Source organism: Rhinoraja longicauda, chromosome 14, assembly GCF_053455715.1.
Source record: "Rhinoraja longicauda isolate Sanriku21f chromosome 14, sRhiLon1.1, whole genome shotgun sequence".
Classification (NCBI taxonomy): domain Eukaryota; kingdom Metazoa; phylum Chordata; class Chondrichthyes; order Rajiformes; family Arhynchobatidae; genus Rhinoraja; species Rhinoraja longicauda.
The window spans coordinates 43,248,854-43,261,070 of NC_135966.1; the positions used below are offsets into that span (position 1 = coordinate 43,248,854).

The following is a 12,217-nucleotide window of genomic DNA, read 5'->3' on the forward strand; positions in this document are numbered from 1 at the left end:
CATCAGCCGGTTGCTCTCAGCTGCACCTTTTGCTGATAGATAAACTGACAGCTCACAACTCACCCTAATGCTATGATAAGAGACTGAGATTTACTGGAAAATAGTGAATGGTTTTGACTTATTCAGTCAGGCAAATAATGCAGAAAATCAGTCCAGTTAAAACATGAGAAGTGTTTACCTCATCGGGAAATTACTGAAGCTGTTTAATGCTGCGGGTTGCATAAGTTTGTGTTTTAAAATTGTTGATCTTACAATAGTTTTGACCTGTGGACTCTGCACGCCACTCTACTGTGGATTCACGAGGAGTCAACCGATCACCCAGGGCTGGGAGCTCTGGACTTTGACAGAGTACAGATTGCATGACGTGGAGCCACATGCAGGGATTGTGTTCAGTGCTGGCATAAGCATATTCCTGAACTCAGCAACTCATTGCCAGAGTCCGTATCTGCCTGCATGTGATGTGTAGGCATCACCCACGTTAGCTTGATTGTTTGGATGGGGTTGTTCAGACTTTGCACACTCCACACCTTCCATGATCAGACTGCAGCTCATCCTCATTAGTCCAGTGAAGAGAGATGGGACTCAGAGACCGAGGAAGATCTGTGTTTTTCTTCCTGTATCCCCAGACTCCCCTTCCACCATGTGCATTTAACTGAGGACGGAGTCGACTCCCCATCTGCTGTGACAAACTGCAGCTGCCACCTCCACTCCCTTTTTATCACCTTTCCCAAAGTTGCATTGCAGACTCCATCATTAAATCATTTAAGTGAAATCATTAAATATCTTAAATATATTGTTGTTATACATTACGTCCAGTTGTGGAGCAAGGAAAGGATATGACTGCAATCTTATATCCGTTCAAAGGTTGCTGCTGTGGATCAACTTACTTGTTTTGGTTGATTGAACTTGCTCAGAGCTGTCCAGAAGTTACACGAGCTTTATTTCAAATGGTAGTTTACTTCTCTTTTTCCTTTCACTGTTTCCTCCTTTTTCTTTGGATCTCTTGAGGACAGAACAGAAGAGTTTTTAGTTTAGAGATACAGCACGAAAACAGGCCCTTCAGCCCAACGAGTCCATGCCGACCAGCAATCCCCACGCATTAACACTATCCTACACATACTAAGGACAATTTATAATTTTACCAAGCCAATTACCCAACAAACTTGTATGTCTTTAGAGTGTGGGGCAAACTGGAGCAACTGGAGAAAACCCACACAGGTCACGGGAGAACGTACAAACTCCATACACACTGCACCCATAGCCAGGATCGAACCTGCATCTCTGGTGCTATAAGGCAGAAACTCTACCACTCCACCCAGGGTGATTACGGCAAACCTGTGGTATGGCATCCAATAGTAGGCCCCAATATTCTACTGGAAAATAAGTTAAAAATCTCATCACGGTAATGTGAATTTAAAGGTTAGTCTCAGTAAATGAGACCACTGAGCTATTGAAATATCATACTGACTCACATCAGTAACTTCCTTCAGGGATAAAAACTTACAAGTCCGTGGTTTGCTTGACTCCTGCCTCATGATAGTGTGATAGAACCCACGGCAAACTACTTGAAAGAATGACACAGCTGCTGTGGATTAAGATTCCTGGGGAATTACAGTGGACAATCACTACTGGCCTTGCCAACAATATCTACATCCTGAGGATCCTAAGGGATTTATAAATTATTTCTGTAGGCTTCCTAGAATGGAAAGGGGAGTAGTTAGGAGTAGGGGGCTATCAAACTTCCCCTTTAATCTAAACACTGCATTTTTGAAAAGCTTGAACGTTAGTCTTGAACATAAGAAATAGAAACTAGAGTGGTCCATTGAGCCCCTCAAACCTGCTCTGCCATCCAATGAGATCGACTTTATCCCTAACTCCACCTTCCTCCCTGGCCTTATACGCTCAACCTCCTTTACATCAAATATAAGTCTTGGTTATGAATATATTCAGTGACTCTGCCTCTGTAGCTCTCCAGGGTAAAGAATTCCAATGATTCATGATCCTGTCTCATTATTCTGAAACATCTTAGGTCCTGGCTCTCATACCTCCTTGACAGGAAATGTCTGACCATCACCAAAGACATACAGGTTGGTAGGTTGGCTTGGTATAATTGTAAATTGTCTCGAGTGTGTGGGATAGTGTTAATGTGCAGGGATCGCTGGTCGTGTGAACCCGGTGGGCCGAATGGCCTGTTTCCATGCTGTATCTCTAAACTAAACTAAACTAAATCGCCAAATGTCATTATTCTGAATAAAGCCTCAGGACTTTGAGGCGTGTGGGATCAGCTGAAGGAGTGATGTGGATGGGATGGTCTTTCTCCTGGTCTGCCTCATATATTCTGGGATGAGTAGTGTGGCTGCAGGATCCACTGTGATTCAAGGCTAGGATCCACTGCAGAAACCTCTGGATTTCTGCAGTCATAAGTGATAGGAGAAGAATTAGGCCACTCGGCCCATCAAGTCTACTCCACCGTTCAATCATGGCTGATCTATCTCTCCCTCCTAACCCATTCTCCTGCCTTCTCCCCATAACCTCCGACAGTCATGGCACACAGAGCAATTGACAGGGGCTGGCCGGTGTGGAGGGAAGGTGCCCCCTGGACCTGGGTCAGCCATTGGTGGTGACACCTGATGACCAGAGCCCTTCAACCCTTCACACACTAATGAGGGCCAAATTTAAAAAAAATAATGTTTCTTAAATATGGTCAGAAACTTTGGATAATATTAAACAATCAATAAACCACCCATTCATGTTCAAAGTGATGTCATCCAAACCATTTTTTGCATTCAGTATCAGACATCAATGTCCCTTTTAGAGGACACGGGATAACTGTTTCCATTCTGACAAATTCAAGCCTGGGAATCCTTGCCATGTAAAAACCAAAGAAAGTTTGATGTTTCTATCTCAGCAAATTCCATCTGGCAGCTTTAGCTGCAAGCTATTTTCCTGTGACTGGATATGAGCTTGCTGCGTGTGTGAGTTCGAGAGATTTGGCAGGCAGACAACACTTCATAAAGTGGAATAAAGAAGGAGAAATTGTGCTGCAGATGAACAAGGTCTGCTGCATGTTCAGCAGCCAGTCCCTGCTCCACAGCCTCTTCATGCATTTCCCCACTTGCTCTGTGGCATTTCCCCCAGGACTGTGTGAAATGCAGATGATTTCTTCAGATGTCAGAATGACCTTGGATCGTGTGTTGACATAATATCGAGAAGTCCTGGCTATATCGGTTTGAACGCTTCATTGAATCTGGTTCAGTGACTGTACATTCTTGGATGGATTTTATATGCAAAATATTTTGTTTCGTTCACTCATCTTTGTGAAAGAATGAACGTATCTGGACAGTGACTCTGACCCAGAATACATTGAAACCGGAGGCCCTTGCATTCTGGAGCCGCAATGAATTCAGTGCTGTCTGCTGCAGTAATGCTGCTCTTCGCTCAGGTTGCACACAGTCTCCCCACGTTTTACCACAGGGCGTGGCTGAGGCTGCTGCACGAAGGGGATGGGTGTGGGGTGTGCCAGCCAGAGCTGTGCCCCCAGCCCGCTGTCTGTCTGGCGGGCACAGTGCAGGACAGGTGCGACTGCTGTCTCGAATGTGGCAATGCCGAAGGACAAATCTGTGACCTGGACAACACCAACCACTTCTACGGAAGGTGTGGAGAAGACTTGGAGTGCCAGCTCGACATCAATGCCCTAGTCTTTGGAGACATCCCTGAACCCCAGTGCACATGCCGATCACAGGAGAGCGTATGTGCGTCGGATGGTAGGACTTACAACAACATCTGCAGACTGAAGGAAGCGTTTCACAGTGGCAAGCATGGCAATCTCAGCCTCATGCATGACGGGCCGTGTGAATCAGGTAACCATTCACTACTCTGTCCTAATGTGCTCTTCACAGCCTCTTCCTCCAGATTGTTTGAGCATCTTACAACATCTGTTTCAATTTATTGCACCAGTGTTTTTTCTGCTTGTGTTCCCATCATGAACAGAGAAGCAGCATATTGTTCTGATTGGGTATTAACCATGTTACTATATTCCTAGATTCAGAGAATTATACAGCAGAGAGAGACCCTTCACCCACATTATCCATGTTGACCACATGGTTACATGGTCATAGGGTCTTAGAGTCATCCAGCAAGTAAAAAGGCCCTTCATTCTAAAGCATCAATGCTGACCAAGGTGTCCAGAAGAGCTACCCTATTCATCTCCCTTTGTCCTATATACCTTTCAACCTTTCCTGTTCATGTACCTGTCTAATTGTCTTTTAAAAGTTTGTGATTATATCTATCTCCATTACCTCCTCTGGCAGATTGGTTCATATATCAACCCATCGTCAGTGTGAAAATACTTGCTCCTCTGGTTCCCTCTCATCTTGCATGACATGTGTGACCTCTAGCTTTAGAATCCTCTACCCTGAGAACCAGACAATCACCTTTCACTTTATCTATATCTCTCATAATGTTATCTGTGTAACATCACCCCTTGCTCCAGGAAACAATGCCCAGCCCTAAGTATAACTCAAGCCATCCAGTTGCAGCAACATCCTCATGAATCTTTTCTACACCCTTTCTAGCTAAATAACTAACTTCCTACAGCTAGGTGACCAGACCAGCTCACAGTACTCCAGGTGGAGTCTCACCAATATCTTGCATATCATGACATCCCAGTTCCAATGTTCAATGCCATGACTGATAATGGCCAGCTTTCCAACTGCCGTCTTCACCACCTTGTCTAACTGTGTATACCTAAGCCTCTCCATTCTGCAACACTCTCCAGGACACAACCATTTACTGCGTAAACCCTGCCCTGTTTTAATTGACCAAATTGTAACATCTCACACTTGTCTGAAGTAAATTCTGCCATTTTCCCAATTGACTATATTTGTAAATTTTGATTTTCATTTAACATTTATACTGATATTATTCAGTGCATTTCCACTGATCACATTGCAATTCAGAATAAAGCAGAATAAACCATACCACCTCAGCACACAAATGCTCCAATGAAGAAACTGCAGATGCTGGTTTACACCAACGATAGACACAAAATGCCGACTCGCTGAGTTACTCCAGCATTTTGTGTCTAGCCCACATGACAGATGTGTCTTATCCAATAACAATTACTCCTAGTATACCGTTCCAAGCTCCTATCTAATAACATTGTTGTTTGCCCTCCTCCAATTTAGCAATGTGCCATAAGGTCTAAACTTCTCCCTATTCAAAACAATAATATTAAAACTTTTGTAGTTGTGATCACTGTCCCCAAAATGCTCATCCACCGAAACACAAGTTAGCTGGCCAAGCTCATTTCCCACACAAGGTCCAGTATGTTCCATTCTCGGGTTGGACTATCCACTTACTGTTTCAAGAAACCCTCTTGGATATATAAAAAATTCTGCCCCGTCTAAACCTTTAGCACTGAGCAGGTCCCAGTCAAAATTGGGAAATGTAAAATCATTCACTGAGACAACCATGTTTCTTTAGCATCTTTTGGTAATCTGTCTACATATCTGGTCCGCTATCTTCTGCTTGCTATTGGAGGGCCTATAAGTACAAACCCATCAGAGTGCTTGCACCTTCCTTATTTCTAAGCTTCACCCATACCACCTCAGCACACAAATGCTTCAATGTCCTCTCTGATGCTGCCGTGACAGCCTCCCTGATGTAGTGCAAGTCCTCCACCTCTTTTGCCTCCCTTTACATCACGTCTGAGATATTGAAATCCAGAACGTTGAGCTGCCAGACAAGGCCCTCCTGCAACCATGTTTCCACAATGGCCACAACATCATAATCCCAGGCGTCAATCCAGGCTCTAGGTTCATCTGCTTTCTCCACAATACTCTTTATTTGAAATAAGCACACGTCAGCCCATCACCGTCACCATATACCTTCACCTTTCCCTGCCTGTCCTTCCTTTGAGGCTTACTGGTCCTGATCTCTACCTTCCCATCACTCCTTCCAATTTCTGCCCTACTACTCCGGTTCACACCCCCTTGCCTCTCTACTTTAAACACCCCTGAGTAGAACTAGCAAACCTCCCTGCAAGGACACTGGTCCCCTCCACTTCAGATACAACCTGGGCCTCTTGTACAGGTCACTTCTGCCCCAGAAGAGATCCCAATGGTCTAAAAATCTGAATCCTGCCCCCTGCACCAACTCCTTAGCCGCGTATTTATCTGTCCGATCTTCCCATTTCTACCATCACTTGAATGTGACAACAGGATAATCCAGTGATTACTGCCCTTAGGGTCTTGCTTTTTAATTTTCTGCCTGACTCCCTGAATTCACTTTGCAGAACCTCATCCCTTTTGCTATCTATGTCGCAATGCCAACATGCACAATGACTTCCAGCTGCTCAACTTCTCCCTTGAGAATGTTGTGCAACCACTTGGACCTGAACACCATGGAGGCAACACACCTGGAATCTCATTTGCAGAATATCTTGTCTGTGCCCCTAACTAACAAGTCTTCTGTCGCTATGGGTCTACCTGACTTATTCCTTTCCTGCTGTGCCTCAGAGCCTGGCCTGACATCACAGGCCAGACCACTGCTGTTGTAACATACTTACTGCAGAGGTAGTCCTTAAGGGCACTGAAAATGCCCCTAATTTCCAACATCCTGCAGGAAGAGTATGCCATTATCCCACCTGCCATTTCTCCAACACCAAAATGCTGGGAAGAACAGACCGTACCTCAACCTGCTAATACCCCTTTCTCAGTTTTCTCACCAAAGCCTCAGTGTTACACTTTCCCTCTATGACGTTTCTCACACAACATTGCCACTCTGCTAACTGTTCCCTGCCCTTTATTGGTTGTTGAATCTTTTCCTCAGCCAACACTCGTGTTTCAAATATCCCACCTTCACTTGAAACAAAGCCTTCTTTCAATCAAAACAGTTTTCTTTCCACTCTCCTGGCGATTTTGTCTTCTCTCCTCTCAAAATGGCTGCCCACCAACTCTCTCCTCTGGGATTTAACAAAATGACAACCAGTACATTCAAAGTCATGCTCTCCAGAAGACTAACACACTGCCATGTAAGATGTCAGGGTTCATTGCATGTTCACTGTAGAATGGTGCATTGAGCAGCATATCAGGCCTAGGATGAAGTTGGTGGACTACAGAATGTTCCCTTCTCGGGAATTCAAGGGAGACCATTAGTCTTCGTGAACTACATCCATGCCCTTTTGGCCATAGTTCTGGCATTGACCTCTGGAACCATCTCTTCAGACTGCCCTTTGAGCAAGTGATTGAAGGGGCCTCACTGGGATGGAGGGCACCTCTCCCCCAACAATGGGCCAACAGCAAGACAACTTTTATGAGGAATCACCCAGTACAATAATGCAGATAAGCACACTCCTTCTATCTGAACTTGGGCAAAGTAAAGTAAAATATTTATTCGCTGTGTTCAGACCGAAAAACTGTATGAAACATTTTCAGTTAAAATATTTTTTATAAACGAAGATTTCTAAAAATGGTCCATCTCCCATCTGGCCATGACTTACTCTGACCTGCTTCATTGCCACACCCTTATCTCTGGAGGACAGCAGTGTGATGAGGAGTCAGATGGCCCGTGTACACTTCATCATGTTCGCATGATGTCCTGGTGTTTACTCCCTTCACATGATGAACAGGGAGACCTTAGGGTTCAAGTCCATAGTTCCCTGTAAGTAGAAACACAGACAAAAAGCCTTTGGTGTGCTTGCCTTCATAGCTTAGAGTATAGAAGATTAGTCTGAAGAAGGGTCTTGACCGGAAACGTCACCCATTCCTTCTCTCCAGAGATGCAGCCTGTCCCGCTGGGTTACTCCAGCATTTTGTGTCTGTCTTCAATTTAAACCAGCATCTGCAGTTCTTTTCTACGCATAGAATATTAGAGTTGGAGTTTTATATTGAAACTTTGCCAAACACTGATTAAACCAAACTTTAAGAATATGACTCCTTGCTTTGAATTCCCAAGCATTTGCCACTCTAAGATGGCGCTTCTTCTTTCGTGTCCATAATCTATGTTTTAAATGTTGACATCACTGTCATCGTTCATCCTGAAAAGGACGCAAGCTTCTGGCGACAATCAGTGGGAGCCATCACTTGTTACAATAGATGATGGTGGTAGCAGAATTAGCTCAGGACACTTCCAGTTTCCAGTCCCGCGACATGGACGCTTCTGCTATGGGGCTGAAGCTGGGCGACTCTTTGCATGCTGGGCACCGAAGTGGATTTGCAATCATACATTACCATCACTCCACTCTTTTAAATGTTTATTTCAAGAGATCTGTACACGATGGACAGCTTGATTGTAATCATGTACAGTCTTTTCACTGCATGCAACAAAAAGCTTTTCACTGTACCTCAGTATATATGTCAATAATAAACTAAACTAAACTAAAGATAGATTTGTTTCCTGGTGTTTTCCCTGGTTGGCCCACACCTGTTGCAGTATTGTTTGCAGTTTGGGTTGCCACACTATAGGAAGAATGTGATTTATGGGAAGATAAGACAGGAAGGTTATGAATCTACACAACAAGAATTTAAGATGACAGAAAGGAATATCAGATTATGTAAGCCAGTCAGTGATCGACTGGTTACATCTGGCTTGTGATCCGAACTCCTCTTTCCTGCTCATTTGCAGTCTAAAAAAATAATGTTCATGTCCATTTTACTCCCGGAACGTGGCAATAATAGTGGTGGATGCCATATAACATGATTGCTTTCATAGGTCAGGACATAGCCCAACTAGGCACCCAGCCCACAGCTAACAATGGCCTGTTTCCTTTATCATCGTTACTTTTTATTTTATCTTTCATTCATTTGTTCTATATCTCTCTATATCACCATCTACATCTCTCATTTCCCTTTCAGACTGAAGAAGGGTCTCGACCCGAAACATCTCCTATTCCTTTTCTCCAGAGATGCTGCCTGTCTCACTGAGTTACTCCAGCTTTATGTGCCTATCTTCGGTTTAAACCAGTATCTGCAGTTCCTTCCTTCACATTGAATATAAAAGATGGGGCAATACGTTACAACTTTACAAACTTTATTTGGAATACTGTGTGCAGTTCTGGTCACCACACTATAGGAAGGATGTGATTGCAATGCTGAGAATCCAGAGGAGATTCAGCAAGATGTTGCCTCGAATAGATGATTTTAATTATGGGAAGAGATTGGATGGGATGGATTTGTTGTCCCTGTAGCAATGGAGGATGAAGGGGGACCTTATGGAAGTATATAACATTATTAAAAGCATTGATAGGGTCGATAGTCAGAATCTTCTTCTCACGGTGTGGTTATCGAAACATGAGGGCATCAGTTGCAGGGAATCTGAGGGGTACATTTTTAATTTAATATTTAGTAGTTAATATTTGGAACTCGCTGCCAGAGGAGGTGGTGGAGTCAGATATAATTATCATGTTTAGGAGGCGCATATGCAAACATTTGAACAGGCAAGTCATGGATGGATGCAGTTCCAATGTGGGCAAATGGGATTAGTGTAGATGGCCAAAAAGCTTGGGGTGGACATGATGGGCTGAAGGACCTGGTTCTATGCTGAAATGCTGTACATGGCCCTAAATAATTCTCATCTTCGATTTACAATGAATTCTTCACAGCATCCTAAATAAAATCAAGCTCCCCCTGAGTAGCCTCAGTTCCATGGTATCTTTCCAAGTCACTATGTACTTTGCATTAATTTATCCAAAGTCATTTTCAGCCTGACTCTCTCACTTCTACTTTCTTTTTTGTTGACTCTTGTAAACACTAACCTTAAAAGTGTTGGTTGGCTTTTCATGGTAAGACTTGTCCAACAATCGTATGAGAAAATAACTGCAGATGCTGGTACAAATCGATTTATTCACAAAATGCTGGAGTAAGTCCACCAATCTCTCCTTTCTAAGTCCTGGAGCTCAGAGAGTTAAAGCGCCATTTGTTTATCGCGATCCTCCACCAAACCTCTGTAGGCCACAGGAATTTAAATCTGGGACTTGGTGGTTGTCAGTGAACACTGGCCAGGATGCTGGTTAGAAGGTTTTTTCAGTCAAGTTTTGAATTATTCAATTATTTCAGCACCCGGGCATTTATGGAAGATTTCCACATTTGCTCATTCCTTTGGCAAAATATTTTATGAGTACTTGCTCTTCATCTGAATTTTCTCGCAGATAGAACTGTTTCCTGGCATTTTCCCTTGAGTGCCCCTTAATTATTCTGAAATGTCTCTGTTGGGTTTACAGTCAACTTTCAGTCTCAGGGTATGACATGCAAAATTTATGTAGTTTGGATACATAATGTTATGTAGAAGTTTAGCAAATGAGTTGGGGACCCAGAGGAATATGCTGGAAGCCAAAAGCTAGAGCATAAGGAAAAATTATGCTTGGCAATACAGAATATTTTATACTCAAATACTAAGTCAAAAATGAAATAAAAATAATAACGTGAGGCCAGGGAGATATGGAGATTTGTTGGTGACCATAACAGAACATGATAGAACTGCTAACTCAGTAGTCACGGTTGAAGTGTTTTTAGACCACCAGCTGGATGGAGCGACAAAAAAGGAGATGTTTAGCAATATTGGTTCAAGAAGAAACCAGGAAACATTTGTTTGAAAGAACAATAAAGTCGGCTATTGGTCTGAAGAGGGACCCTGACCTGAAATATCATCTGCCTGTTTCCCTCCAGAGTTGTTGTCTGACCTACTGAGCTCCTCCAGCAGTTTAATGATCGGGCTGATCACCAACGGTGATGAAACAAAATACAGAGCGGAGGTGCAGAACCTGGCGGACTGGTGCTCCGAATAACAACCTGTCCCTAAATACTACCAAGACCAAGGAGCTGATCATCAACTTCCGTAGGTCACATAACGGGGAATACGCCCCGATCTTTATCAACGAGGACAGTGTGGAGAGAGTGTCCAGCTTCAAGTTTCTGGGCACTCACATTTCGGAGGACCTAACATGGTTCAATAACGCTGCTGCGCTGGTCAAGAAGGCACAGCAATGACTGTTCTACCTAAGAACACTGAAGAAGTCTGGTCTACCCTAACAGCTGCTGATGACATTCTACCGCTGCACCATAGAGAGCATTCTAACACATAGCATCCCTGTGTGGTACCTCAGCTGCACGGAGGCAGAGAGGAAAGCTCTTCAGCGGGTAGTCCATAGAGCTCAGAGGACCATCGGAACACAGTTACCAGCCTTGGAGGGCATCAACAACACACGATGCCTCAGAAAAGCCACCAGCATCCACAAAGACTCTTCACACCCCTGCAACAGTCTGTTCGAACTCCTTCCATTGGGCAGACGATACAAGGCCTTCTACGCCCGCACATCCAGACTCAGGAACAGCTTCATCCCCAGGGCCATAGCTGCTATGAACCGGTCCTGCTGAGCCGAATGGTCACATCGCACAGTGATCCGGCACAGATCTACTTGCACTTTATTCTGTTTTAAAACTGTTACAATTTGTTTCATTGGGTTGTTTAAATTAATACTAACTAGCTAATTAAATTATTGCATCGTTTGGGAGGCGCATTTCCAATCTCGTTGTACCCCTATACAATGACAATAAAGATATATTGTATTGTATTGTATTGTATTGTATTGCATCTCTGTAGAACATGGATAGGTGACATTTCGGGTCCAGACCCTTCCTCAGACTGAGGAAGAGTCCAGAAACGAAATGTCACCTATCCATGTTCTTCGGAGAAGCAACCTGACACAGCAATCTGTGCCTTTTTTTTTGAACCAGCATCTGCAGTTCCTTGTACCTCCTTTATTTTAATTCATGACAAATTATGCCTAATGTGTTGAACACTAAGAACAAAAACTTGAGCAATTTAATTGCTGGAAGTGTGCTTTCGACCCCCTAAATGTTAGATACAAGAAAGTTTCTGACATGGCACAGTAATGTGGATGTAAGACCACAGGATTTCAATAATCTTAACATTACCTGGGTCAGTTACAGAGCATATCGTACAAAATGGGGCAGAATTCTTCATGTGCATATGAGAAGACTTCTTTAATGAGCATGCAGTGAGCCCAACAGCCCAACAGAAAAGATTGAGGTCTTAGGTTTAGTTTTAGGGAATGGACCAGAACAAATGAAGGAGACAGCGCAGTAAGGTTTGGCATAGTCATAGAAAAGGACAAAGAACATCTGGAATAATTGTTTAGAGTTGACACTACCTGGCAGCAATAAGTTTTAATAAACGTGAAGGAGAAAAACCAGTTAAA

General features: G+C 43.5%; 1 protein-coding gene across 1 annotated transcript in view; it reads left to right on the forward strand.

Annotated features, from left to right (window-relative positions):
* The first annotated feature begins 3,397 nt into the window (after positions 1 to 3,397).
* Positions 3,398 to 12,217, forward strand: part of LOC144599948 (kazal-type serine protease inhibitor domain-containing protein 1-like) — a 52,409-nt gene continuing 43,589 nt past the window's right edge. Inside the window, exon 1 of the mRNA XM_078411226.1 lies at positions 3,398 to 3,860. Coding sequence (XP_078267352.1) covers positions 3,398 to 3,860 — 463 coding nt within the window. The remainder of the gene's footprint in view (positions 3,861 to 12,217) is intronic.